Source organism: Aureobasidium pullulans (assembly GCF_000721785.1).
Source record: "Aureobasidium pullulans EXF-150 unplaced genomic scaffold scaffold_4, whole genome shotgun sequence".
NCBI classification, from domain to species: Eukaryota; Fungi; Ascomycota; class Dothideomycetes; order Dothideales; family Saccotheciaceae; genus Aureobasidium; species Aureobasidium pullulans.
In genome coordinates, this window is record NW_021941024.1 from 1283754 (window position 1) to 1308518 (window position 24765).

At 50.0% G+C, this 24765-nt stretch overlaps 10 protein-coding genes across 10 annotated transcripts; 6 read left to right on the forward strand and 4 right to left on the reverse strand.

Annotated features, from left to right (window-relative positions):
* Nucleotides 1-782: 782 nt before the first annotated feature.
* On the reverse strand, nucleotides 783-2589 carry M438DRAFT_363373 (uncharacterized protein). The gene is made up of 2 exons (XM_029907642.1): nucleotides 2013-2589; nucleotides 783-1960 (listed from the first exon to the last, which is right to left on the reverse strand). Exons 1-2 carry the CDS (start codon nucleotides 2445-2447, stop codon nucleotides 977-979), a joined length of 1419 nt encoding a protein of 472 aa, XP_029763473.1. The 5' UTR covers nucleotides 2448-2589; the 3' UTR covers nucleotides 783-976.
* A 266-nt stretch (nucleotides 2590-2855) lies between these two features.
* M438DRAFT_268363 (zinc-binding alcohol dehydrogenase-like protein) lies at nucleotides 2856-3977 on the forward strand (the record flags this gene model as incomplete). Its single annotated transcript, XM_029900247.1, has 3 exons — nucleotides 2856-2888; nucleotides 2939-3338; nucleotides 3370-3977. The coding sequence occupies 3 exons, from the start codon at nucleotides 2856-2858 to the stop codon at nucleotides 3975-3977; spliced, it is 1041 nt and encodes a 346-aa protein (XP_029763474.1).
* Nucleotides 3734-5486, forward strand: M438DRAFT_166394 (uncharacterized protein). Its single transcript, XM_029899081.1, has 2 exons — nucleotides 3734-4404; nucleotides 4454-5486. The coding sequence occupies exons 1-2, from the start codon at nucleotides 4057-4059 to the stop codon at nucleotides 5315-5317; spliced, it is 1212 nt and encodes a 403-aa protein (XP_029763475.1). The 5' UTR covers nucleotides 3734-4056; the 3' UTR covers nucleotides 5318-5486.
* Nucleotides 5487-5976: 490 nt separating this feature from the next.
* On the forward strand, nucleotides 5977-7329 carry M438DRAFT_343657 (Phosphoenolpyruvate/pyruvate domain-containing protein). Its single transcript, XM_029905030.1, has 2 exons — nucleotides 5977-6413; nucleotides 6556-7329. The coding sequence occupies exons 1-2, from the start codon at nucleotides 6282-6284 to the stop codon at nucleotides 7312-7314; spliced, it is 891 nt and encodes a 296-aa protein (XP_029763476.1). The 5' UTR covers nucleotides 5977-6281; the 3' UTR covers nucleotides 7315-7329.
* A 2339-nt stretch (nucleotides 7330-9668) lies between these two features.
* M438DRAFT_372813 (uncharacterized protein) lies at nucleotides 9669-11009 on the reverse strand (the record flags this gene model as incomplete). The annotated part of the gene is made up of 1 exon (XM_029908374.1): nucleotides 9669-11009. One exon carries the CDS (start codon nucleotides 11007-11009, stop codon nucleotides 9669-9671), a length of 1341 nt encoding a protein of 446 aa, XP_029763477.1.
* Nucleotides 11010-13456: 2447 nt separating this feature from the next.
* On the reverse strand, nucleotides 13457-15532 carry M438DRAFT_353303 (uncharacterized protein; the record flags this gene model as incomplete). The annotated part of the gene is made up of 1 exon (XM_029906861.1): nucleotides 13457-15532. The coding sequence occupies one exon, from the start codon at nucleotides 15530-15532 to the stop codon at nucleotides 13457-13459; it is 2076 nt and encodes a 691-aa protein (XP_029763478.1).
* A 270-nt stretch (nucleotides 15533-15802) lies between these two features.
* M438DRAFT_343660 (putative DNA-directed polymerase kappa) lies at nucleotides 15803-18002 on the forward strand. Its single transcript, XM_029905031.1, has one exon. The coding sequence runs from the start codon at nucleotides 15985-15987 to the stop codon at nucleotides 17914-17916; it is 1932 nt and encodes a 643-aa protein (XP_029763479.1). The 5' UTR covers nucleotides 15803-15984; the 3' UTR covers nucleotides 17917-18002.
* A 1-nt stretch (nucleotide 18003) lies between these two features.
* M438DRAFT_166429 (uncharacterized protein) lies at nucleotides 18004-18947 on the reverse strand. The gene has a single exon (XM_029899082.1). It carries the CDS (start codon nucleotides 18641-18643, stop codon nucleotides 18152-18154), a length of 492 nt encoding a protein of 163 aa, XP_029763480.1. The 5' UTR covers nucleotides 18644-18947; the 3' UTR covers nucleotides 18004-18151.
* Nucleotides 18948-19709: 762 nt separating this feature from the next.
* Nucleotides 19710-20387, forward strand: M438DRAFT_237029 (uncharacterized protein; the record flags this gene model as incomplete). Its single annotated transcript, XM_029899474.1, has 1 exon — nucleotides 19710-20387. A coding segment is annotated over one exon (678 nt), but the record flags the coding sequence as incomplete, so codon positions are not given.
* Nucleotides 20388-22157: 1770 nt separating this feature from the next.
* On the forward strand, nucleotides 22158-22914 carry M438DRAFT_343661 (uncharacterized protein). The gene is made up of 2 exons (XM_029905032.1): nucleotides 22158-22563; nucleotides 22621-22914. Exon 1 carries the CDS (start codon nucleotides 22275-22277, stop codon nucleotides 22560-22562), a length of 288 nt encoding a protein of 95 aa, XP_029763482.1. The 5' UTR covers nucleotides 22158-22274; the 3' UTR covers nucleotide 22563; nucleotides 22621-22914.
* Nucleotides 22915-24765: the final 1851 nt, after the last annotated feature.

Below are 24765 nucleotides of genomic sequence, written 5' to 3' on the forward strand. Positions count from 1 at the left end.
ACCTTCCTCCATTCGATGATCCCATATTTCGAAGATACATACACGAGAATAGCTGCATTGACTTTGGAACACAGGAGATAGCGCCTCTACACAAATATCATTGACCTGATCACTTCTGCTACCCAGCCTTGTCCTCCCGTTCTAGCGAAAAATACTGGTACCACAATGTCCAAGAGTTACCGCCAGACTCGACCTTCATTCGACTTTTCTTCAACTTTCCTTGAACCAGCCCAAAGACTCCTGAAAAAATCAGAGAAGTAACCGGGAAAGATCAGTTTTATAATCAGCGAAAAGGTAATTCTGTCCTGGAGGCAGCACTTTTCTGTAGGAGCATGGCACAGAACGCACTCTCACTTCTGATCAGGGACATATCATACCTTGTGCTTTTCGTAACAAATAGCCTTTCCCCGAGAAATCACCATAAAATCATCATAAGCGTAACCATCCACAAAAAGCCCATCAGCATAAAAGAACAACCTACTGTAGCGCAAGACCTGTTCGCATAGGACAGGGGGTAGTATACAAAAGAAAAAAAACACAGGTCCCTAGCCCTATAACCCCTTTTCCTTATCTTGCCAAAAATGAGCTAGATGTTGACTATTCAGGCCGGATGGGTGGGAAAATGGAGGCGAGGAGACTAGAGTCACAGTAGAGATATCATAGTCCTGACTGCTTTCTTTGCCTACATACACACACCTACCTAGTCGGTTTCCACCACTGATATCGAACGAGTCATGTCACGATTGTGGAAGGATAACGAGGATGATATCGATTGTACTCGAGGCGAGAGAAACAAAGAGTCTTGTATATCTGCACATACACTCGAGAAACAAGGTGGAAGAGAACAATAGGTAGCAGTGAAGAGTAGAAAGAATTGCCATTATAAAACAACGCTCAAAAGAGGTGACGGTAAGGAATAAGCAAAGGATCGACTTTGTAGTTCTAGTCGCAGAAATAAGAAAAGACTGATGACGGTCTATACCGAGCCGTTGAACAAGCACTCAATAGCACCTTCCACGCTGCCACCGCTCATACGCAGAGCGCGAACATTGCGGTCGAACTCGTAAAAGCCCATTCCGTTGAGTTGTTCGAGTTGGGTGGCATATTGCTCCTCCGGGGGACGGCTATCTTGCTGTTGTTGCGGTGCGCCGAAACCTCCCATTCCTCCCATACCACCCATACCACCCATGGCGGCGAATGGATTCATACCACCGAATGGGTTGGCGGCTGCTGCACCGCCCGCACCGCCTTCACCACCAGCGCCTGCATTGTTGTTGCCGCCGTACATGCCTTGCATCATGTTCATCGCTGAGCGCATCATGTCGGGGTTCTGCATCATTTGTTGAGCCATTTGTTGAATAGGATCTGAGCCGTTGCCGCCCTGAGCACCACCCATGCCACCGAATAGACTTGCGAAGGGATTTGCTTGTGCTTGAGGTGCGTTGGCGCCGGGAGTTTGGGTTTGTGCGGGAGTGCCTTGACCGGCGGTGGGGACAGGAGGAGTACCGGCGGGTGTTTGGCCTTGGGCAGCACCGGGGTTACCACCAAACAGAGCAGCGAATGGGTTTGCGCCGCTGGCACCTCCTTGGCCACCACCGAACATGGCGAAGGGGTTTGGCGGAGGTTGTTGGTTCTGTTGTTGTGTGTTTTCCGAGGCATTGTTGGACTCTGTGGTATCTGTGGCACCAGGAGCAGGGAAAGCACCAGCACCGCCCATGCCACCACCACCCATACTTCTTTGCATGTTCATTTGCATGCGGATGAAGTCGGGGTTCATCATCATGCGACGGAGCTCGGGGTTATCGAACATCTGCTGGGCCATGGGGTTGTTACGGAGCATAGGGTTGTTGCGCATCATGTTGATAACATCCGGGTTGTTCATGGCTTCATTCATCTGTTGGGCGAAGTTGGGGTTCTCGAGCATTCGTAGAAGGGCATCCGGGTCCGGGGGTGCGCCCATCTATGTCTGATGTCAGCTGTAGTTTAAGGAGTAGAATTAGAACAGTACTCACACCACCGTCAGCGCCGAACATGTCGGCACCGGGTAGTTGGTGGAAGCCAGCATAGCGTGCGCCTGTCAGTTGGGCCAGGGGATTGTGAGCGCCAGTACCGGCGGCGATGTTGGTGGGAACGTTTCCAGCTCCAGGAACAGTCGTCGAGCCTCCTTGGTTGGCAGGGTTCTGGCGGTTGTTGCTCTCAGCACCCTTGACAAGGTGGATCGTGTTGCCGTCCTTGATCTTGTAACTTGCTAGCGTCTCGTTGTCCTTGAGCACACGACCCGAGTAGATCAGACGTTGGCGCTCAGTCGGGATGTCTGCGAAGTCTGATGTCGACAACTTCTCCTTCAGTTGGCTGACAGTCGAGTTGGCGGTAATTGTGATGGCATATTTGGCGTCATTGGACGACTTGACCGTGAAGGTCAACTGCTGCTCGCTCTCGTCGGCCATGATGATGGCTTGGCTCTGACTGAGTATGGATGTTGGTTGGGTGTAGCAGGTATGAAAGGTGTTATGCCAGACGTGGAAGGGACAGATGTGAATGAATTGTCGTGAAACAGTCCAGCCCGCCCTCTCAGTCACTTCCCTCTCTACCAAGACAAGCCACTGAAGCCCGCCGGCCGCGCAGAAGGCCGCAGAAGCCCACCGACAATGACGTTGAGACCCTTGCCAAGCTGCTCTTTGACAAGCACGACCCGCACGAGCTGCACGAGTCATGGACCGAGGCCTACATGTCTTCTCCGCCTCCGCATTTCGGTAACTCCTTGTCTATCGTTACATGCATGCAACTGCTTTGGACATGTCCTTCTTCTTCCATCGTCTTACAAGTTGTTCAGTAAACAGAAACAGATCGCCAACATGAAGGGAATTCAAGTCAAGGAATATGTCCAGGTATCGTACCCGCAACACCTTCTGATGCTCAAAAGCTGACTGCCCATCAGGGTCCTCAAGACCTCCAGGTCACTGACCTACCTGATCCATCTCCCAAACCGAATCAATACTTGATTGCTGTCCATGCTGCTGCCACGAACTTCTTCGACCTGCTTCAGATTCGTGGAAAATATCAACATCAACCACCCCTACCATGGGTCTCTGGTGCCGAGTTCTCGGGCGTTATCTTGAAGGCCCCCCAATCATTGCCAGGAGGAAAGAAGCCCACATTCAAGGAAGGAGATAAAGTGTTCGGTGCTTCCCAGGGTGCTTATGCCACCAAAGTCTGTGCCACCGAAGAACAACTCCGACCTATGCCGAAAGGATGGAGCTACTTTGAGAGTGCTGGTTTGATGGTGACTGCTCCGACCAGTTATGCTGGTCTCGTAACGAGAGCTGGCATCAAGAAGGGTACGAAGATATATGCTTTGAGCCCTTGCAGAATCTGTGCTGATCATCACAGGCGATTGGGTATTGGTTCATGCCGCTGCTGGAGGTGTAGGTCTTGCCGCTGTCCAGATCGCAAAAGCATTCGGAGCTACCGTAGTCGCCACAGCAGGTACCCAACACAAGCTCGATGTCGCAAAGTCGTTCGGCGCAGATCACCTGGTCGACTACAGGCAAAAGGACTGGCCGGATATGGTTAAGAAGCTTACTCCAAAGGGTCGTGGTGTAGACATTGTCTATGATCCTGTTGGATTGATCGCTCAAAGTATGAAGTGCACAGCCTGGAATGGCAGATTGCTGGTCATTGGCTTCGCAGCAGGCGATATCGAGAAGATGGCCACCAACAGAATTCTGCTGAAGAATGTTTCAGTCATGGGTCTGCATTGGGGCGCTTATGCTATTAATGAGCCGGACATGATCGAGGTTGTGTGGAAGGGCCTGTTCGATCTTATGGAAAGTGGCAAGTTCCGCGGAACTTGTTATACAGACAAGGAGTTCGTCGGCCTCGAGACAATTCCCGAGGCATTGAAGGCTCTTGGAGCTCGCGACACTTGGGGTAAGGTGGTTGTCAAAGTGCCGCAAGAAGGACAGAGCAAGTTGTAAATGGCAGGTGCCGAACAGGCAGTCAACGCAAACATGCACTTCTAACTCGCACCTTCCTCTTGACGCGCGCTAAGAACCCATGCAATCCTCGAACTTTGCGCATCTCATCTCAATGTCTCGTCCTGATTCCACGCCTCCACTTTCGTATCTGATTTCTTTCTTCAACAAAAAGATGGCATCCAACGATTTCCAGTACGGCCTCAACGAAAGAGAGCGCCTTGAGCTCGGTCATCGTATGCTACTCGCAGAACAGCAGCGCCGTCTCGAATCCCGCAGGATCTTGGAAGCATCGACTCGTGCTCCCGTCTGTCCCAACTACAGTGTGGTTGGTCATTCAGGCTGCTGGTATTGTCGCCAGAATGGCACTCCTCAACCAAGCACCTCGACCGACAATCTGCTGAGAAGCCTAGCTCGTCCCCAGTTCCAGGTAACGTTTTCGATCCATGAGAGTGACCGCATTAGCTAATTCTTTGAAGACCACTCCCATCTCTGAAAAGCCATATGCTTCCTACCTGCCATCCTCGGGTTCCACAGATGGCACCATCAATCCTATCAAGCAGCTCATCACGCCTGCCTCAACTGCATCAGTTGTGCCTCACACTGATGACCGTACTCAGCGCCAGAGCCCCAGCGACCGCATGATCTACAGCAAGCCCCGTGGCAAGGCCGTTACTCCAGCTCCTGCCGCAGGACCAGCAGTTGCTGCCACTCCTATTGCCAAACCTGTCAAGCCCAAGCCTGACCCTGCACGCCCATTCACCGAGCTGCAACTCCCCAAGGACGTTGTGCGTCCTCTCATTCCTGCAACCTTCTCTCGCTTCCTGTCTCTTCCTCTCGAGATCCGTCATGTGATCTACGCTCTCTTAGTCGACAACGGTGTTCACGGTATCCTCCTACCGTCCAAGGACGTCAAGGTCTATCATCAGGCTGCAATCACTCGTGTGAACCGTCAGATCCGTCGTGAGTCAATCGGCATGGTCTACACCAACAACGCCTTCAACGCCACCAGCCGCGATCTCATCAAGCGTGGTCTTATGCTTTCACAGAACGTTGGAGATGACAAGCTGAACCTCATCAAGAACTGGTCGTGGATCACAGCAAAACGCAGCCTGTTCATCTGGTTCCCAAATGGAAGAACTGCTATGATCAATCACAATGGTCCCAACAAGGAGGTCTTGACTCTTGCTCTCGAAAGACGCATGCAAGTCTGCGACTATCTGAGAACTTTGGGTCATGATCCTACCGGTCTTGGAGCTGAAGATATCAAGGCCATCACCGAAATCGTCCTTCGCATCACCCCAAAGATCAAGGCAAAGAAGGAAGGAGATGCTGCTCAGTAAGAGAGATGCAGCGAAGGTTGATGACAGAGACATGACCATTTGTTGGTCGTTGACGAGAATTTTATGAAGATATGGCTTATGAGTATGGACAACTGCTGGTGCCTGGGAGGATACGATGATATGATATGCTGTATGGGTTTTGCTAAGTTACACGGATGACATGGTTATAGCTGGGTGGGGTTTGATGGTTGATGATTACAAGAATGACATGAATATAGCTGTATGAACTACAAAGCTTGATAACTATACTCCGGTCTCTAGAACAATCATACCTTTGCGGCTCTCTTGGTCAAGTGTATCGTCATAAGTCCGCGAAGTAAATCGCAAGATGAAGACTTCTACTTGACCAAATATCTCTTTGTTTGATTTCGAACCAAAGGAGCTCTTGACAAAAGGAACTGTATCTCAGGACAGCATGTCATGGCTTGTTTCTGCTCAAGACGTGCATGTTCTCTTCTATTTCCAACAATCCACCATGTTGTTGCAACAGCTCAAGAGACAAAACAGCATCATCTGTGAATAACAGCCGGAAATCACTCGGCTCCGACATCGCTTCTTCTTTCCACGTGGCCGCCACAACCGGCACCGGACCGGCTTTCCGTCCTTTCTCTCTCGAAAACAAATTGGCAGTGACGTCTGAGTAGAAAACAAATTGGTCAGCGAGACAAGGCCACAATTCGGTCTCTATTCGCGAGTCCTTATCTAATAGGGCGTGCTGTGTAGACGTGAGGGTTTTCGAAACATTTGCATAGGAAGCCTGAACCTCCGATCACGGCCTCGATGACAGAGTAGATCGTCAATTGGCATATAAAGGTCAACAGCTCCCGCCATCAAGGTGAAGCTTCACAACTTTACAAATTTTATACAGAACTACGATATACCGAAAGAACATATCTCCGATCGATTGGAAATCCTGGAACGAAGTTACATACATCGACACATCAATTCAGACAACGCAATCACCATGGCCATGACTGGAGCAAAGCGTTTAAGGGAGATGTTGAAGAAGGAGGATCATATTGTCGTCGCACCTGGAGTCTACGATGGCCTGTCCGCTAGAATCGCTCTCGCTGCTGGAGCTGAAGTTCTTTATATGGTGCGTCTCCAATCTCTTAAAGCCCTTCCGTTATAAGCAATGCGTTCCACTATGCCTTTCTCAATCCTCTCCATCACATCATCACCTCCCACCCCAATCTCACTCTCTTTCCCTAACACCCTTACTAACATGCCTCTCAAAGACCGGTGCAGGCACAAATATGTCCCGCCTCGGCGCCGCCGACCTCGGCATCGCCACTCTCCCAGATATGCTCTCCAACGCCTCCACAATCGCCCAACTCTCCCCCTCCACGCCCGTGATCGCCGACGCAGATACCGGCTACGGCGGCCCCATCATGGTATCCCGTACCGTGCGCTCCTACGCTTTGGCCGGAGTAGCAGCCCTCCACCTCGAAGACCAAGTCCAGGAAAAACGCTGTGGCCATTTAACCGGCAAACAATGCGTCGGTAAAGAAGTCTACTATGCACGCCTCAGAGCGGCAGTGAAGACGAGAGATGAGATGGGCTCAGAAATGCTCATTATCGCCCGCACAGACGCGCGAGCGGACTTGGGATTCGAGGAAGCCGTGGAGCGTCTCAAGGGCGCCGTCGAATGCGGCGTCGACGTTTTATTCCTGGAAGCCTTGCAGAGCGAGGAGGAGTGCAAGAAGGCTGTGGAGATTTTCGCTCCCACGCCTGTCTTGTTGAATATGGTGCCGGGAGGAAAGACACCGCAGATGGGAGTGAAGAGGGCAAAGGAGATTGGGTTTAAGCTTTACATTAACCCTACGCTTGGTTTGGAGGCGGTGGTCAGACCGCTTGAGAAGGCGTACAAGATGTTGGTGGAGCAGGGAACTGATGAGTGTGAACCTATTGGTCCAAAGGCACTCTTTGAAATCTGTGGATTGAACGATGCAATGGAATTTGACGCCAGCGTTGGTGGAGCTGCTTTTTCCAAGTAACATGTAGCTGTCAGAATTAATAGGTTTGATCAAAGACCACCCCGAATTATCATCAACAAAACTCTACGAGATACAATTCTCAACGTCACATACAGAATTCACATGATCACCAAACATCAGAGAAACAAACATTCAAGGGGAAAAAGGGATTGATATTTCGACTAGCAAAAAAAAAGGACAACAGTCTTACCAGGAAAAACTTGAGATAAATGTACGATACGACACTCAAGAAGGTGCGCTTTAGCAAGAAGTTAACAAGGGCGATCTTGTGCTACAGACCGAGTCTGAACCTGAACAATCTACTCGCAGTAGACGAGACAGGTACTTCCCTCGTGGGCCGTCGTCCACGACATCACGTTCGCGTTTACCTCCCACCTAAACCTCTTTCCAACAAGGCCGACAGGAAGCAAGCGCAAACGTGATGTCGAGGACAATGGCCCACGAGGAAACACCTGCCTCGTCTACTGCGAGCAGATTGTTCAAGTTCAGACTTGGTCCGCAGCACAAGAACGCCCCTCGACAACTTTCTTGCCATCCTGCCTCTTCTACTTCGAGCAGGTTTGTTTGGGGTTTGGGGTTTAATGACAGCGGTCACAAGCCCACATGAAGAATAAGCGTGACCAGTGCATTTGACCTCCGCATTGTCCACAACGGGGAGGAGAGGGGTTGCTGGGCTTGGACATTTTTGTTTGTGGTTTGTGGTGTTTTGGGTGGGTTGGTATCTGTTGTGGGTGAGTGTGTTGTGGGTGAGTGTGTTGTGGAACTGTTGCTTGGTGAGTTGAGGTTGAAGAAATGGAGAAGGGTGGTTATATACTATTTACCTGACTTGTTGCAAGGGTACACGATCTACACTAATAACAAAGAGACAAAGCATACTCACTGAGTTGAAAACAAAGATATGGTAGATGGTCAAGGAACACGGGTTCTGAGAACAAGGCATTGATTTCGAGCTTCGAAGCCTTGGACAAAGGCATAGGAACGAGGGAGTGTTGTACTCTTCTTTTGGCATCAAAAGTATTTCGTTGTCTGTGCTGACTCCATCACCAAATGCTTCCTCTCACTCCTTCTACCCAATCCTCCATCGTGTCCATTCCGTTGATGTACATAAACCTCAGGTGACATTTTGAATCATGTGTCCAAAGCACAAGATCACTCACGCCCAACAAACACACAAAACCAAGCACCGCACTATCATCAAATAAAATGGACCCCTCACAAATCCTCCTCATCATCCTCTTCACCCTTCTGGCCATCAGATTGACATGGAGAGATGTCGTAGTTTTGTTGGAGTAGAAGGTTGAGATGCTGAGCATTTGAATCATCCCATCTAACCTATTCGTGGTACAGGACTCCCTGCTTCCTAGCGAAGTATTGATCTGAGGTAGGCTGTATGGTTGAGTACCTTGTTTTTCTATTCATTTCTTCTCTCGCCTGTCCAAGGCGATCATAGCGCATAGCCTGGTGCTTGTACACAAATTCAATTCTTTTTCTCCTGATTCGTATCAACTCCTATTGCGTCCCCAACTTGTGCGCACCATCTTTTCTCTGTCTCTTTGTTTCTCATGCCCTCGTCTCACTAATGTGACTTTGATTCTAATCCTTATTCCGGAATGGATATCTTGGGATCTCAAAGTTCTTCTGGCTGCCAATGTAACCCTGTCTCGAAGTTCAACATCATCAAAATCGACGACGACGTTGGCTTAAGGATCCAGGACTTACTTTTGCCGTATAATTATCGCCATCCAACGCTCTTTGGAGACCTATGGCATTGGAAGCTATAGGTGGTGAGTATCTGCGAGTGATGTGTTGTCCATGAGTGATGTGAAAACTACTGGAAACGCGCGTTGATGGGTGTTGTCTGGAGTCAATGGAAGATCGACAGTATCATTGTCGTTTCCTCTGCGCAAGTAAAAATTGGTCTGAACATTGGGCTCGTCAGGGCGTCTCGTGTATCCTTAGAGTGTCAGAAGATAGTCGAGACACAGGAAAAACAGTCTTTAGACCTGAGACCAGTGCTGCAGTATGTAGAAAGTTAGCAACAATGACGTCAAAGAGATTCGGATCACGAGTGATCTAATCATGTTGAGAAGGAGAAGCATGATGAAATATGAGTTTTCAGAAAAGTGTGATTAACTTGGTTCAGAAGTTATATATGTACAAGGGTGTCAGAACCATTAGATGACTACAGATATACAGAAGGGTAAAGGAAAAGTGGGTTTCATCATGCAACGCTTATCCAAAGCGGCTTTATTTGTTGTCGTCGAGAAGAGAAGAGCTTCAGCAGTCTATGCTGAAAGAGATCAATCTCGTGTCATCAAGAGCACGTTGTCGTACAACATGCGAGCTCGACTCGTTTAAGAGCAGGCAGGGGAAGTGGGCTTGGTCGTGAAGTAGACCTTGTTGTAGACATTGTTGCCAGCCTTGGAAGCCTGGACAGAAGGTGAGTTGATGGGACCACCGGTCTGGCTGGCGCTGGGGAAGAGGATGTCGGTCTTGTCGGGGGAGAGGACGGAAGAGGGGCAGCCGAGAGCACCAATACCCAGGACGGGGTCGAGCTTTCCGAGGGCCCAGCTGATGGCGGTAGCAGCATCCTTCTCAGTTCCGGCGATGATCAAAGGAGTGATGGAGCGAATACCCTGGAAGACATCACAGAGAACGTTGGTGACGTTGAAGTTGGCAGTGCCGAGCTGAGCGACCCCAGGGACAACAATGTTGGAGGGGTAGATCTGGGTGAAGCCGTCGGTGAGAGCCTGGACGGCACCGTAGGGGTAGCTACGGCGGTACCAGTTCTCGGGCCACTTCTCGGGGACGTACTTGAACTCGCCGGTGGTCTTGTCGAGTTGAGCACCAATGATGGAGGAAACCGACTCGTAGTTGGGAACACCACCGGCGCCAAAGGTGCCGTTGCTGAAGAACGAGGGGTAGAAGGAGAAGGCAGCGACTGAAACAATCTGAGGGAAGGGGAAGGCGTAGAGGAAGGGGTTGTTCTTCTTGCTGAAGTCGGCGTTCAAGGCGTACTGCTGAGCCATGACCTGCATGTCAAACTTGCCGCTACCAGCCTTGGCAAGAGCAACGTTCTGCTTGAATCTGTAGGAAGAAAGGTGGTGGTTGTCACCACATCCGTTGTAGTAGTCCTCGCGGTTAGGCGAGATATCAGCCTCAGCGGTAGAGTGACGGTTCAAGCCACCAACGTTACCAGGGCCAGCACCGAGGTAGAAGGACTCGGTTGCGAGGTCACCGTTGGCAAGGACGGAGAAGACACCCAGGACCGTGGCAAGGTCGGTGCCCATGTTGAAACCACGTGCGGTGGCATCAAGGATTTGGCCGAAGTTGACATATCCGTTTCTGGGAAGGTAGCCGTAGTTGGCGAGAAGGTTGAGACCGGGGCAAGGACCACGGCTGTCACCAGCACCAGGTGCTTGGAAGGTGTAGCCAGGCTCAGGGCGTTTGTCGTTGGGGTTAAGAAGACCACCAGCAACTGAACCAAGAATGCCATCAACATCGCTGACGACAGTCTTGACAAGACCACCAACAGTGTTGAGGAGACCAGAGACGAGATCGGGCTCTCTCTTTTCCAGCTCAGCTCTCTCCTTGAGCATGTCGAGCATCTCCTCCCTTGTACCACCCATCATCTGGGGAAAACCAAGGGCGAGGGAAGGGAGCACTGCTCCGGCGATGGCGAGATTGAACTTCATTGTGATAGACGTCCAGAGAGGTGATTGACTGAATGTATGAGTAACACGACAACAGAGGAAGTGGGATGCTCAATATATACACCTTTGTACGAAGATCCTATGGCATCACGAGAAAGAAGCGTTCCCTACGAACCAGATCCATGTCGAGCCGTTTTTGGTCAAGCCGCACGTAACATGCCTATCAACAAGGGTGTTGAGTAGTTGCTGCACGTCGGAAGGATAGATTGACGTAGATCGTGCTTGGAAGAGCTGAAGTAATGATCAGCGGTGACATAGCTGATAGGGTCCGCAAGAGATCAATCCAGCAGTGCAGAATCAACGCCCTCGACGTCTTTGTGCAGGGGAAGCGTTGCTGCCGAGGCTCGATTGATGATTTGACAGCCACTTAGAGCTCGATGACTGGTCATGCAAAGGAAGCAAGGACTGTATGTGGTAACGCCGGGTCTCGCTCTTGAACAGTGCCCACATGCCAAATGACGACGGCGTGATGAACTATGCCTTCGCTTACCCAAAGTTTGGAGGAAGGTGAGCGGAGCGTGGTAGCCAGATCTACAACGCGGTTTCCTCGAGCGTGTCACGGTTTGAAGATCCGTAGTCTCCATCATCCCCACAGCCGCCACAGCTACTCGGTTGCCAACGCTTTACAGATTAAGTGTCGGAGCGCGCTGCCGCGGCAGTTGTGCCTTGTCTGCATCTCGAGTCCTGAAGCTTCCGGAGTCGTTGTTGTGGCTTGCGGGTTGGACGTACGTACAACGGGTCGACGAGCCTCACTCTCATACTTTGAAATGGCGTATGTCTCGAAACCCTCAATACCCCTTTGACGCCATTTGTGCTTGCTGTTCGTTTCCCCTCCGTCACAAAGTTGAAAGAGAAACGATGACCGAAGACAAGACGTCGCTGCCAAGGTTGGCCTACCGACCCCACGAAATCTTCAGCCGCAGGAGCGACGATCCTTCTTTCCGCTTTGGAACAGCACATCATACCAGGTCGAGCCATCGGAAGATAAATTAGGCCATGACCAAGCCTTTGTGGATACCATGCTGTTGTTTTCCAAGCAAAAGATCTGTTGCCAACTTGCCATCATCGTGTTCAAGAAACCCAATGACGACGCAGCAATTTGTCGAAATTTCCTTCCCGTGGTCCATATCACTGGTCAGAGGCTCCTGACTTGTCCAAAGCAAAAGGACGAACCGATCGTTCTCATCCCTGCAGAATCACCGATCCGGATGTAAACCCAATTTTCTCATCTTCTGGTGCAAAAACAGCTGTCTCACGAAAACATGGAGTCATAGGTAAGCATAAACTCAAGGTAATGGCTTGCGTACCAGACTTTCTTAGATTCCTACGCTGTTCTTATCCTATTGCAGTTTGTGCATAGAATTCGCCTTACGATGATCGAGACTGCGAAGACTGTACATGTTCACCTTTGCTTAGTGACTCGAGACCATGATGTGATGCCGTAGGTTGACAAATTGCGAGTGATATGCTATGGACAGGGTCATGGGCATTATTGCAGACAAGTCGTTTTGTACCGGTATGCATGCAAGGTGTTATGCGAGATGCTGAGACACTGTTTGCGGAGCCTCAGGGGAAAAGCGATGCACGTATTTTCACCGTCACCGTTTCGCGAGTCACCCACCGGCAATTCTGCCATGACAAAAACCACCTGCATGACACTACAGTTGTTCCTCTCCACCCGTCAAGCCTTCGACGTGCTTTGAAGCAAAGGCGGAGTAAACGTTGAAATCCCACACGCTGACCACGTCCAATTTTTCGATTGGCTTAATCACCACAATTTTCCAGTGAGAATCCAAAAAGATGTTTGTGGTAAAAGAGCAACGCGGGCGCAGTGGAAGAGAAAAGCGGCATCCTCATCGGGAGAGGCTCCTCGGATGCGCAGCGGCTGAAGCGCAGTCGATCATGGGGATCTGCAAAAACCGACATCATGGATTTCCCGATTGCCCATCACTTCTCCCGCTCCTTCGGAATCATATCTCGAAATCTTGTTTGAGTGAAAGATCTTCGCTCGTTCCTTTCGACAGTGGTCATCAAAAAAGGATCAAATGGTTAATATGGTTATTGGTCAAGCCACACTCGTCAAAGCAGAAACACACAATGTCACTCAGCTCTCTTCAATCCGTCAGTTCGGAGTTCTCTTTGTTGAGAAAGTCAAGATGCTAGATTTGGCAAATCTCGTGCTGCTGTTTAGAAAAGGTGCAATTTGTGCGTGTTGCCATTGGGTATCTTGCCAGTGTTTGAAAATGCGAAAAAGAAGCGAAGAAAGAAAGCAGAGAAAACATGCCACCCGGAAGATCAAAATCCCAGCGCCCCAAGAGATGCAGACACAAGAACGCCATTTCGCGATGCAGACCAAAAATACACACCCCTCCTTTATTGTTGTTGACGCCAGGTACGTACTGAAACATGTGTTGAAATTGTTGTTGTTGTCAAGGTTGTGAGAGTCGAGAGTGGTGAGGGTTGTCTCTGGCCATCGTCAGTGGGCCGCGTTTGCCCATGAGATCGATACCGCTATCCATCTCGCTGCCGACGCTTCGTCTGTCAGGCTCACCGAAATCAGGTAAAGCACCGGGCTGCTCATCAAGACTTTGAATGCTCTCAGCATAGTCGACATGAGACGACGTGTCATCCACATCATCACCCGAGAGGATGCGGCCACCGAGCTTGACTTCTGAGGATGCAACTTGGTAGTCAAGGGCTTTTCTTCCGTCCTTGATCAGACCTTCTGTCCAGTAAAGACAACGTTGCAACGACTGGTTCATGCGTTGGGTATCGAGAAGCAACTCCCGATGTCTGCTAAGGTCGAGTCGTAATCGACTTTCATCCTCAGCACGCTGTGCAGCATCGCGATCGGCTTGAGCGCCTGGAGAGAGTGGCACAGCTGAAGAGTTTGTCGAATCGTCATCCGAGAAGTCCTCTTCGGGCTGTGAGTGGAACGGACTCGAGGGACGAGCACCTTCATCATCATCGTCAAAGTCAGGTAAGTCGGCTTCTTCGTCCAGTGTCGACAGGTCTTCTTCATTATCGCTAGACCTTTGAGGAACAGTAAACTGGCCCGCTCTGCTCAGACGACGGAAACGTTTCAGCTCTGCTTTCTGCTTCCTGAGCTCACGTTCCAGGGATTTGTTGATTGCTAATAAGGAAGAGTTTGAGATTTCGAGGTCGAGGACTTTCCGCTCACGACGTGCTTCGGCGTACGGATCGAGAGGCATGATGCCGGGGTTCGGAGAAGCATCAGAGACAGCCTCGATGGGGTCGTCATTCCCGTCTTGTGGTAAGGGTGTCGGCGAGTCAAGTGTATCATCTTCGATGCCAGGCTCCGCGATTGCAGGGATAGGGTGAGATTGACGGCGAACATGATCAGGAGTGCCTATGTCAATCGACGACAGACTGGTAGTCCTAAGGTGAGAGCCGCGCAGTGAAGCAGAACTAGTCTTTCGCTGCTGGGTAGGCTGAGCTGGATGAAAAGGTAAAGGAGGACCTCCGAGAGCAAAGATCTGAGAAGCGCCTTTTCTGTAAGACAAGTGTATATTATTTTTCGGAGGAGAGTTTGGACTAGTGAAGTAATTGGAGGCGGAGGAAACAGCACTAAGAGGTGGTGAGACTATCGTCGGCGTGTGGGACGAGTCTGAAGGCACAGGTGATTGGACCAAGAAATGAGGAGAGCGTGAGTCGGTGGCGGACGAGACATTAGACAATACTGGAGAAGAGCTTCGATGGGAGAGCGGCTTTGGCTCAAGGGTTGAGTGTTGACCGTTGGCGTACAAGAACGAGGGCGTCTTCCTCAGCTTAGGAGCGTGTATCTGAGCAGGTGGCTGTGACGGGGGTTGTTGTTTTGCGTCACTGGCATGGAAGAACATAGGACTCGAGTCCTTTTCTGTCTTTGCCGAAGTAGGACGAGAAGATGGAAGCGGTGAGATGTGTGGATGAGGCGAGACATGTGGTTGGAGAGTCGAATTAATTGACCTTGTTGCCGTGTCTGGGGTCTTGACGAAGCCTCTCACCGTCGGGGCAGGTCTGCTTGTTGTGGTTGGGCGGGTGGTGTTGCCATTTGCAGGTCTTACAGAGCCTACCACGCTCTTTGCTCTACTGGAGGCGGCCAACTGCGGTCGACGTACAGCAGGCTCGCTGTTTGTGGGAGAGATCATAAGAGGTCTCTTTCTTGCATGACTTGGAGTATCGTCGTTGGGGGATTGCGACGTCGGGGTAGAGTTTATGATCTGGCCAGCTCGCGTCTTTCCAGTCAACGAGTGCGGTGTGACATGCGAAGAGGCGACCTGCGCCGTCGGACGCGATGTAGGTTGCGGTGAGGGAGTGGGTTTGTGGTTGTTTAGTTTGGGCCGGAAGTCTGATTCTTGCAATTTGGGGCGGAATGGCGGTGCCGATGTCGAAGCTGAGTCTTGAGCGAGACGAGGGGTATGAGGCACCCGAGACAGAGCTGGTTTGGCAGGAAGTGCAGGGCGTGAGGAAGGAGCGGTCGGGGGTGGATTGCGAGGGTTGGCCATGATGGCTTATTGTTATGAGGGGGTTGACTGTCGATTTGTCTGCACCAACGTTGTCCACCACCATCCAATCATCTCTACAGCAGTGTACGGAGACCTTTGCTGAAGTGCCGGTGCATGGTCTGGCGAGATGAAAGACCGGCTTCTGCCTACTTGTATTTGACCGTTAAACGTCGGTTGCCGTGGTTGTCACGCTTTAACGACCTTCGAGTCCTGGAATCTCCAAATGACGCTCCAGCCCGCCAAAGCTCGGTCCCACAAACTTTCTTGCATTCCCGAAACATTTATTTCTTCTTTGTTCTCCCTTTGTTTGCGCGCCTTCCCCACGTTCGCGCCTGCCTTGCGATTTCGCCCGTTGGGAAGAGGCAATCATCTCAAGCCTTGCCCGCTTTGTCTTCTGCAAATCTCTTTGCCATCTGGTGACCATCACCAGATGTGCAATCACACGAATAGATATGGATGGCCCTGCCCGCCATGACAGCATTCCTCCTGTTGCCGACGACATCGCTCCTACTACCGTCGACCCGTCCGACCCCGAGTCGAGTCAGCATCATACTCTAAAGTACCATCTCCTGGGTCCATCCCTCACAAAGTCCGGCCAAGATGATGTCGACCAGAAGAAAGTCTCCGAGATCATATACGAGGCGTCCAAAGGCAGCAAGTTTTTCAACAACGAAGAGGTCAAGGACAAGAACTTGACCATCAAGATCAATCGCATCCTCGCAAAAAAGCGCCAGCTCGACAGAATTGACTTGACCCACGACCTACGCAAGGCCGATGAATACGTACAAAAGCTCGAACTGAGCCGCGATCTGACACAGACCATTGTCCATGTCGATTGCGATGCCTTCTATGCCGCTGTCGAGGAGTTGGACCGCCCTGATCTGAAGGATGTGCCGTTCGCTGTTGGAAAGGGTGTCCTGACAACATGCAATTATCATGCAAGAAAACATGGCTGTAGGAGTGGAATGGCTGGATACATTGCCGACAAGCTCTGCCCACAGCTCATTCACATTTCGCCCAACTTTGAAAAGTACTCCGCCAAAGCAAAGGAGATACGTGCCGTGCTGGTCAAATACGATGCCCGCTTCGAGGCTGCCAGTGTCGATGAAGCCTATCTGAACATCACACCATACTGCGAAGAACACAACATGGATCCAGACGACGTCGTACAACAGTTGCGCGCAGAGGTACACGAACAGTGTTTGGTCACTGTCTCAGCTGGTATTGCTGCAAATGCGAAACTTGCAAAGATCTGCTCGAACAAGAACAAGCCTAATGGCCAGTTTAGACTGCCTTCGGATCGCGCCAGCATCATGTCATTCATGAAGGATCTGCCCACCCGCAAAGTCAATGGTATTGGCAGAGTATTTGAACGTGAACTTGATGCTATCGGTGTCAAGACTTGCGGTGACATCTTTGCTCATCGTGCGTACATGTCCAAACTCTTCGGCGAGAAAGCCTTTCAATTTCTGATGGCCGTCTACCTCGGACTCGGTAGAACGAATGTTCAGCCTGCAGAGGAGTACGAACGTAAGAGCGTCGGTACCGAGAGTACCTTCAAAGAAATGTCAGATCCACAGCAACTCCGAGACATGCTCCGCCATGTCGCAGAAGAGCTGGAGAAAGACTGTGAAAGAACCCAATTCAAAGGCAGGACCCTAGTCTTGAAAGTGAAGTTGCATACATACGAGATCCTAACACGCCAAGTCGCTCCTCCGAAAGCAGTTCATCAGACTGACGACCTATACAAGTTCGCCTTGCCTATGCTTGTCAAGCTGGAAAAGGAGATTCCCAAATTCACTCTGCGTCTCATGGGGCTGCGGCTCACGTCACTAATCAGCATGAAGAAAAGCAATATCGACTCATTCTTTACGCCTAAACCGCAGTCTGTAGCGAGAAAGCCGTTCATGCCTGCCGGCGAAGGCGAATGGGAACAATGGCCTGACTCGGAATTCGAAGAGGCCGCGCGCCAAGAGAAGCAGGATGACTTCGACACCCTTGAGAAGATGAGTCAGGAATACAAGAAAGAGTACAATAATACTCCGAAACCATCGGCGGCTGCGCACGCAGGTACAATAATAGCCAGTGTTCCTGCAGCGATACCTGAAGACAAAGGCAAAGAGGAACAAGAAGAGCAGGAAGAGAGATGGGACTGTCCTATCTGTAGTCAGCCGCAGTCTGCTGACCCTGTGCTTTTCAACCAGCATATAGATGGATGTCTCTCGAAGCAGGTAATAAAGGAGATTGTTCGTGAAAACGCGTCTCCGTCGGGTTCGCCGCAGCCAGAGAAAGCCTCTGGGCTTGGGCAAGGCAAGAAAAGAGGCCGACCAAAGGTGGCAGACCCACAACCGAAGCGGCCCAAAAGCGCCTTTTTCTCGCGATGATGCCCACTGTATAGACAAATTTTAGCTTTTCATGAGATATCCCGTTACTTGCAATCTGACTGCTATACCAATATATCGCAAGATTACAGAGTGTCTTTCTCCAAGTCCGAAGCGCGCTCGCTTGAGTTGTCTGTATCCACGCATTCAGCTCCCATCTGTCCAGTCGAACGGCACGCAAAAGTGGGAAGGAATCCCAGCTCTCATGTGCTATGCAGTCTATACGAGAGTAAGAATCCTACCCATGCCGACATGCAGAATCTCCACTATCGAGCCCTATGCGATATCCGAGACATTCGTTTGTGCTGTCGTGGTGGCTGTTGTTGAGCCTCCTCCACAAAACATGATGAGAAGCGGGGTTCTTCGCGAACACTCTTCCATGTTCTAACTGACGACCATTCTGCCTTCTGTCTGCCATACTACATGTCCACAACACCCTCTCGTGGCGCGTGTCTCTCTGTGAACCTTTCCATGGTCTCCTGCAGTCGTGGTGCTCGAATTGGCATTGCCTTGAGCTAACAATGTGTATGCGCGCCAGCTTTGCAAACCTCCGACGAGCTAGACGCGTTTTGGGCATGGCGTTCATGCAGGTCCGGACAATAACACAACCCAATCTGGCTATATCAGACAGATTTGGATGTGTCAAGTATGGTTCCGACCTATAGATGGAATATTGTCCGAAGGACTTGACTCCAAGAGACCGGCGCCACAGGGAAGGATGACCTTCCATGCACTTTTCAACACGCTAAACAGGGAAGGTGGCAGATTAGAGCTTGGCTGCTTCTTCATAGGCTAAATTTGTATCTGCACATGCTGCAAGTAACCGACATGTTGTCAAACCATGCTGTGTGACATATGGTCTGCAGAGACACGCTTTGTTTGAAAGAGCAACGAAAATAAATCTTTAGCATCTGTTCGATAGAGGTCTGAGAGGTGCGCAATGATGGCATTGTAACAAGAGCAGCTTGGACTCGATCAGAGGTCTGGAAGCGAATCTTACACACATCTCAAGTCAAGTGCATCTTGCCAACACATCGAAGACAGTGCTGATATCACGGCACGGTCTCGCCGGACACTAGTATGGCCCGCCCCGTATAAGCCCCTCCCATACCACCGCTTCGAACGGCAAGCTCTTGGATATGTACCACGACTGGCTGAAAGCGAGGGAGACGTACCATTGCTTCGTAATGTAGGATGCTGACAAGCAGATACGATGATCCGCAGGAGGAGTCCTACAACCTACTATACCACAGATATAAAGACTGGCCTTTCTCCCCAAGATGATCAGCAGCAGATCACTCCACTCCTCCCATCTATCCTCTATACTACCCCACAAACATGAAGACCGGATTCGCTCTTGCGGCTCTTGCCTTTGGTGGCATGGGTCTTGCTCAGTCAAGCTCTGCTGTTGAGGTTGATGGCGCAACTACAACACTGGTTAGCAACATTGACCCTTCGGACATTGCAGCCCTTCCCGAGCCAGAGGTCCTTGGACCTCCAATTGGCGTTGTCGACAGTGTTCCTTCAGCAACTTACGATCCTGCCGAAGCCACTGCTTCCGTTCTCGCTCTTGTCGAGGCAGCCACCGATGCTCAAACTGCCGTTATTGCTGCTGTCAGCACTGCCATCTCCGCCTCAGAGACCCCTGTTGCCAACAAGCGCTCATATGTTGGCGGCCTCTCGGGAAACGTCCAACGTCGAGATCTGAGTTATCCCATTGATACCTCCAAATATGTATGTATCATACTTGAGATTATGGTTAGATCCTGATATGCTAACAAGACTACCAGGGAGTTCCTTCTGGCTATACTCCAGCATTTGTCAACTACCAGGGCGCTACACAAGCCAACGGATATTTGACTTACAAGACTTTGTCAACTTATGACCCTAAGCAATGTACTGCCGCTTGTGACAAGATCAGCTCCTGTCAATTTGCCAACATCTACTACGAGAAGGACCCTGACAGCAAGAACAACCCCGTCGATGTCATCAAGTGCTCTCTTTACAGTATGCCTCAGACTAACTGCACTGCAACCAACAAGGGACAATGGCGCGGCACTTTCCATGTTCTGGTTACTGGCAGCAACGGCTACAATAAGGCCGCTGCACCTAAGACTCCAGCGGGATACTCTCTTGACACCCTTCCTGCTGCCGTCAATGCACCAGTATATGATAGTGTGGGTCAGTGGAGATTCATCCAGCCCGTCTACCTCAACTCTTACGACCCTGCTCTTTGTGCTGCTGCTTGTGACAAGCAAACTGCGTGGGACAAGTCTCAAGCTTCGGACGACTGCAACTACAAGACTTGCGTGTACGCCAACATGTACATTCTGTCTCAGAACGGTGTCCCCAAGACTGTGGTCTGCGCTTTGTACACTGAGGCTACTGATGCAAGCTACGCTAACAACCACGGATACTCCACCGATACCGACTCTTACCAGGTCTCAAACTCGATCGCTCTAACCAACACCTCTGCTGTCAAAGCCGGCTACCCACAATTGTGCGCAGCTCTTCCTGGAGATATTGACTATCTGAGCAAAGTTGGACAGGAGTTCTGCACAAGCTACCTCGGATATGTTGCTCCCACTGAGACTGCAAAGCTTGCTATCACTCCTGCTGCCTCTACTGTCCACAGAACCGTGACCGAGGAGGTGACTGTAACTGAAGTTTACTCCACATCGACCGTTCAAGTCACTGGAGCTCCCAAGAATCGCAAGCGTCAAGATGCAACCAGCATCATCACCACCACTGTCGAGCTTCCAATCATCACCGTCAGCGACAATGAGACCATAATTGATTACATGACCAGCACTTTGACTGTCAATGCTGCCTCGACTCAGGGTGCTGTCATTACTCCCGCCGCAGCTGATCCTGCAGCTTCTGCCGTCGCTCTTGCCAAACGCAGTGCCATTCCAGTCCCTACTTCCATCGCTGGTTGGCCTTCGCAAAAGATCTCCTCCGCTTGCTCGCAGATTGCCACTGGAACCGTCACCGTGACGCAGACTGCTACTGCCTCTGGATCCGTCGTTACTGCCACTGATGCCACAGCAATCGCAACAAAGGTCACTTCAGTCATTTCAACAATCACCGTCACCATCAGCGAAAGCATTCCTTCAACCACCTCCTCATCTACCACCAGCGAGACCGCCGCACCCACCTACGTTCCCACCTGCCCCAAGACAGGAAACCAAGGTCAACTCAGCCTCGGAGGCTACTCCCTCGGTTTCCCCACCCCCATCGACTACAACCACGACCCCATCTTCTGGACCTCCCTCGGCTCCTTCGGCGACGAATTCATCTACCAACCCGCCGGCGGCTACCTCTTCCACGTCGATACCGGCTACTGTCTCACCCTTGGCGCCCCCACCAAGAACAAGTCGCCCGCCTATGTTGATAGCCCTCTTACCCTCAGCGAATGTTCTTGCAGCACTAGCAACACTGTTACTCAAAGCTTTGAGTTCTTGAGCTACAAGGTTGGCAAGGGCAAGGATAGAGGTGTTAAGAGCTGTCTTGCTGCTCAAGGCGATTACGCTGCCAACAAAGGACCTTACTTCCCCAAGTTGGTTGATACAGGTGATGAGGAATATCCTTTCTCTGCTGTTTATGCTGGAAAGAACCTTAATGCTTGCGTCACTTTCGAGGTTGATTCCTAGGGTTTCACCAATGTTTTTGGGGCTTGGAGTTAGAGGTCGGGTGCAAAGCGATGGTCGTACTCTATTGTTTCTTCTTCTTCTTTTCAAGGTCTCTTTTCGCGACAAACTATTACAATTAAAATTCTGTCATGTTCCTACAGTAAGAATCCATATTATGCACGTGGTTTCAGGACCTTGACTGCAATCATAGTGTGTCTGGAAATATTGCTGAAGAGCTGTGAGCATGATTTCAACCAATCATTCCACCTTCTCCTTTCGTGCAATTGTCTATGTACTGCGACAGATGGTGACAAGATGTGCTCTGAATGCCAGACGGCTTTTGTGGCGCCGAATGAGCCAATCCCACATCTGCATGCCCAAATGATCTACTGAAGATCTGTAACCAATATCGAAATTATTCTTGGCAAGTGTTCTGATTCGTCCACTTAAAGGTCCCAGTGTTCTGATTCGTCCACTCAAAGGTCCCAGTGTTTTACAGTCCCTGCTCGTTGGTTCCATCAGTATAGTGATGTCTATACTCGCCATGTTGGACACGCAACAGAAGATCATGTGCCAGAGGCCATTGGTTCAGGGTATTCAAACTGCATACCGGCTGACGTGGAATTATGCACATCTGTTGGTCCCATTGACTCTTTGCCCCAGTGCGTGAGGTATAAAGAGTCGACTACTGCGATGCACAGAAAATTTTTGTATCTCACAACGACAAACATGGCACCTGCCACTATCGAAGCATACTGCCGTGAATGTCGCGATTACACAACAGGATCTTGCAAGATAACTAAACCTGAAAATTCCAATGGCAACGAGGGTAGACCATGGTATCAATGTGTCAGGCACAAAGGTTTCATGCGTCGAGGTGACAGTTTAGGCATATCTCCTGCCAATCCGCATTGTTACTGTCACAAACCGAGCCGGGCTGGCCACTCTGCGGTCCGACCTACGAATTACACGTGCGCGAACAACATCTGTTGTTTCTTTAAACCATACGGTGGTTAAGGTTGGCATATTCCTTCTATTGAAGTATAGGAGTGGAAAAGCTGACATTGTGAACCAGTCATCATCAAGCCGTTCACCAAGGCAAGCAATCTCATCTGACCTGCTTCGATCCCCTTCATACAAAACAAGAGAATAAAGGCTTGAGACATGTGTTATGTTGGATGAGAGTTGCTCTCTGTGGAGTATTAGTGCTTTCTAGGCTGATCAGCCTGGGGAAGTGAGAGGAGGAATCTACCGTCGGCAGAACGTATATCCCGGAAATCGTCGACCCATTTGCTGAGTGGGAAGAAGATCTTGTCTCTTGTGTTTTGTTCCTTGTTCAATAGCGCTATTGTACAATGTTCCAAAAGCCATCAAGAAGCGAGTAATGCGTGAGAAGATACGGTGGAGATACCCGTTCGGAATCATATCTCAGTATATTAGCTCTTACGATAGGTTTGAACCTTCCCTTTGTCGTACTCCTTATACGGTGAATTTTGTGGACTGTGTATGGTTTCACGAGCCTAGCTTCTCAAGGACGGGAAAACATCACGTTTAGACATCTTGACTACGAAAAACTAGGGTAGCGGCGAGAATCAGTATCTCGAATCCGACAATTGTATCTATCTCTCTGAAGTCGAGTGTGGTTTTCTGAATGTAGAGCAACTTTGATAGATCCGTCATCGCTCGTTTGTGTAGTACATGAACGTTGCATTTGGTTGTATTGTCAATCTCAAGTGATTCAGAGCCCGTTTATATCTTCCAGATTGTTTCGAGCTACTGGTATCACCGTGTGGGACTTTTATTACAGAAAATTACGCTGTTAGAAAATCATTGGACGATGGATGGTTGAAGCACCGTCCTGTCTTTGCAATGCGATATTGCACTGTAACTCAAGCTCATTGATGACTCGGAAGTCAGTCGCGAGATCTAAGTTTCCGAGTCCTTGACGTTGTTTCAAGACTCTGATCTTCGCATGCGGTCTCGATGGAGAAATTGATAGGAGTAAGCGCAGGTCTGTAATACCTCTACAGCGCTCTAGCTCTCCTTTCAACACCATCCACACGCGGAGAGGAGAAGTTCTCGGTTAGTCAATGAGGACAAAAGAAACGGTCAAGTATCGTAGACCCGATGGCAGAACTTTGCTTTTCCAGGTTGATTCCTCCGGTGATACAATTTTGTGAGCGTCCAAAAAGCACATAATAAGCGGTGTTCGGGTGTGCGAATGGCATGCTTCTGCCACGGCAGCTGCGGATCTCGAATGAGCAGTATTATTTGCACAGACGTGTCTGTCTTCCGTGTCCTGACTTTCTGGAACGTCTTTGTGGTATACAACGATTAGGTAGATCCGTCTTTCGAACGACGTGTCTAAAGCAAAGGATGATCAATGTCTCGGGTGAATATTCTCAAAAATAGTCTTTAGCTGTGCCTCAAGAAAGGACAGTGTAAGGTGATGGGTCAGTGAACACTCCCACCGACGACAACTTTATGAAATAGACAATCTTAAACAAATCCATCAATCTATATGAGCTAGCAGCATATCTCAAAGAGAGTCATATGAGTTTGTCTCTGTTTATACAGAGTGCTATTGCTGCGAGGACATAGGATAATAATCAACCAAGAGAGGAGGATCAAGAGCAAAAAGGACTGACAAGGTTAATGGAATAGTGAGAAGTGACATGATCCCCAATAGCTCTTCTCATCTCGATATTGCGAGCAAGGACAGAGAAATTCAAGAAGTATATTCGGAGAGGAAGGTGTCAGTGACCTGATCACTTTCTTGCCCGCCTTCGCAGTGTAAAAGAGGCTGGATATGGCGTCAAATCACGTGAAGAAGGATGAGACAAGGACGTAGTGGTTCCAACCATGGCGATCCTTGTGGTTGCGTTTAATGTACCAGTCGTTTACCCATGAAGGTGCATACATACTCAGTACCGGATGCTCGATACCAGATATTCACATCTTATGACTTCAAACCTCGAATGCTTCGAGAATCCGAAGCGAAACATAGCTAACTATTTTCTAGCACTTCCATCCATTAACCACGTCCGATTAGTGAGTACAAGATTAGCAACATGATTGCCCTCATAATTGAGGCAAGATGATCTCTACATAGATGACTTAGCTATAAAACCAGCCTCTAGCATTGACTTTTGCACTTTGAAACAAAGGATGCAACCAGATAGAATTGCCAGCGGTGATTTGATGAGGTTCACACAATATT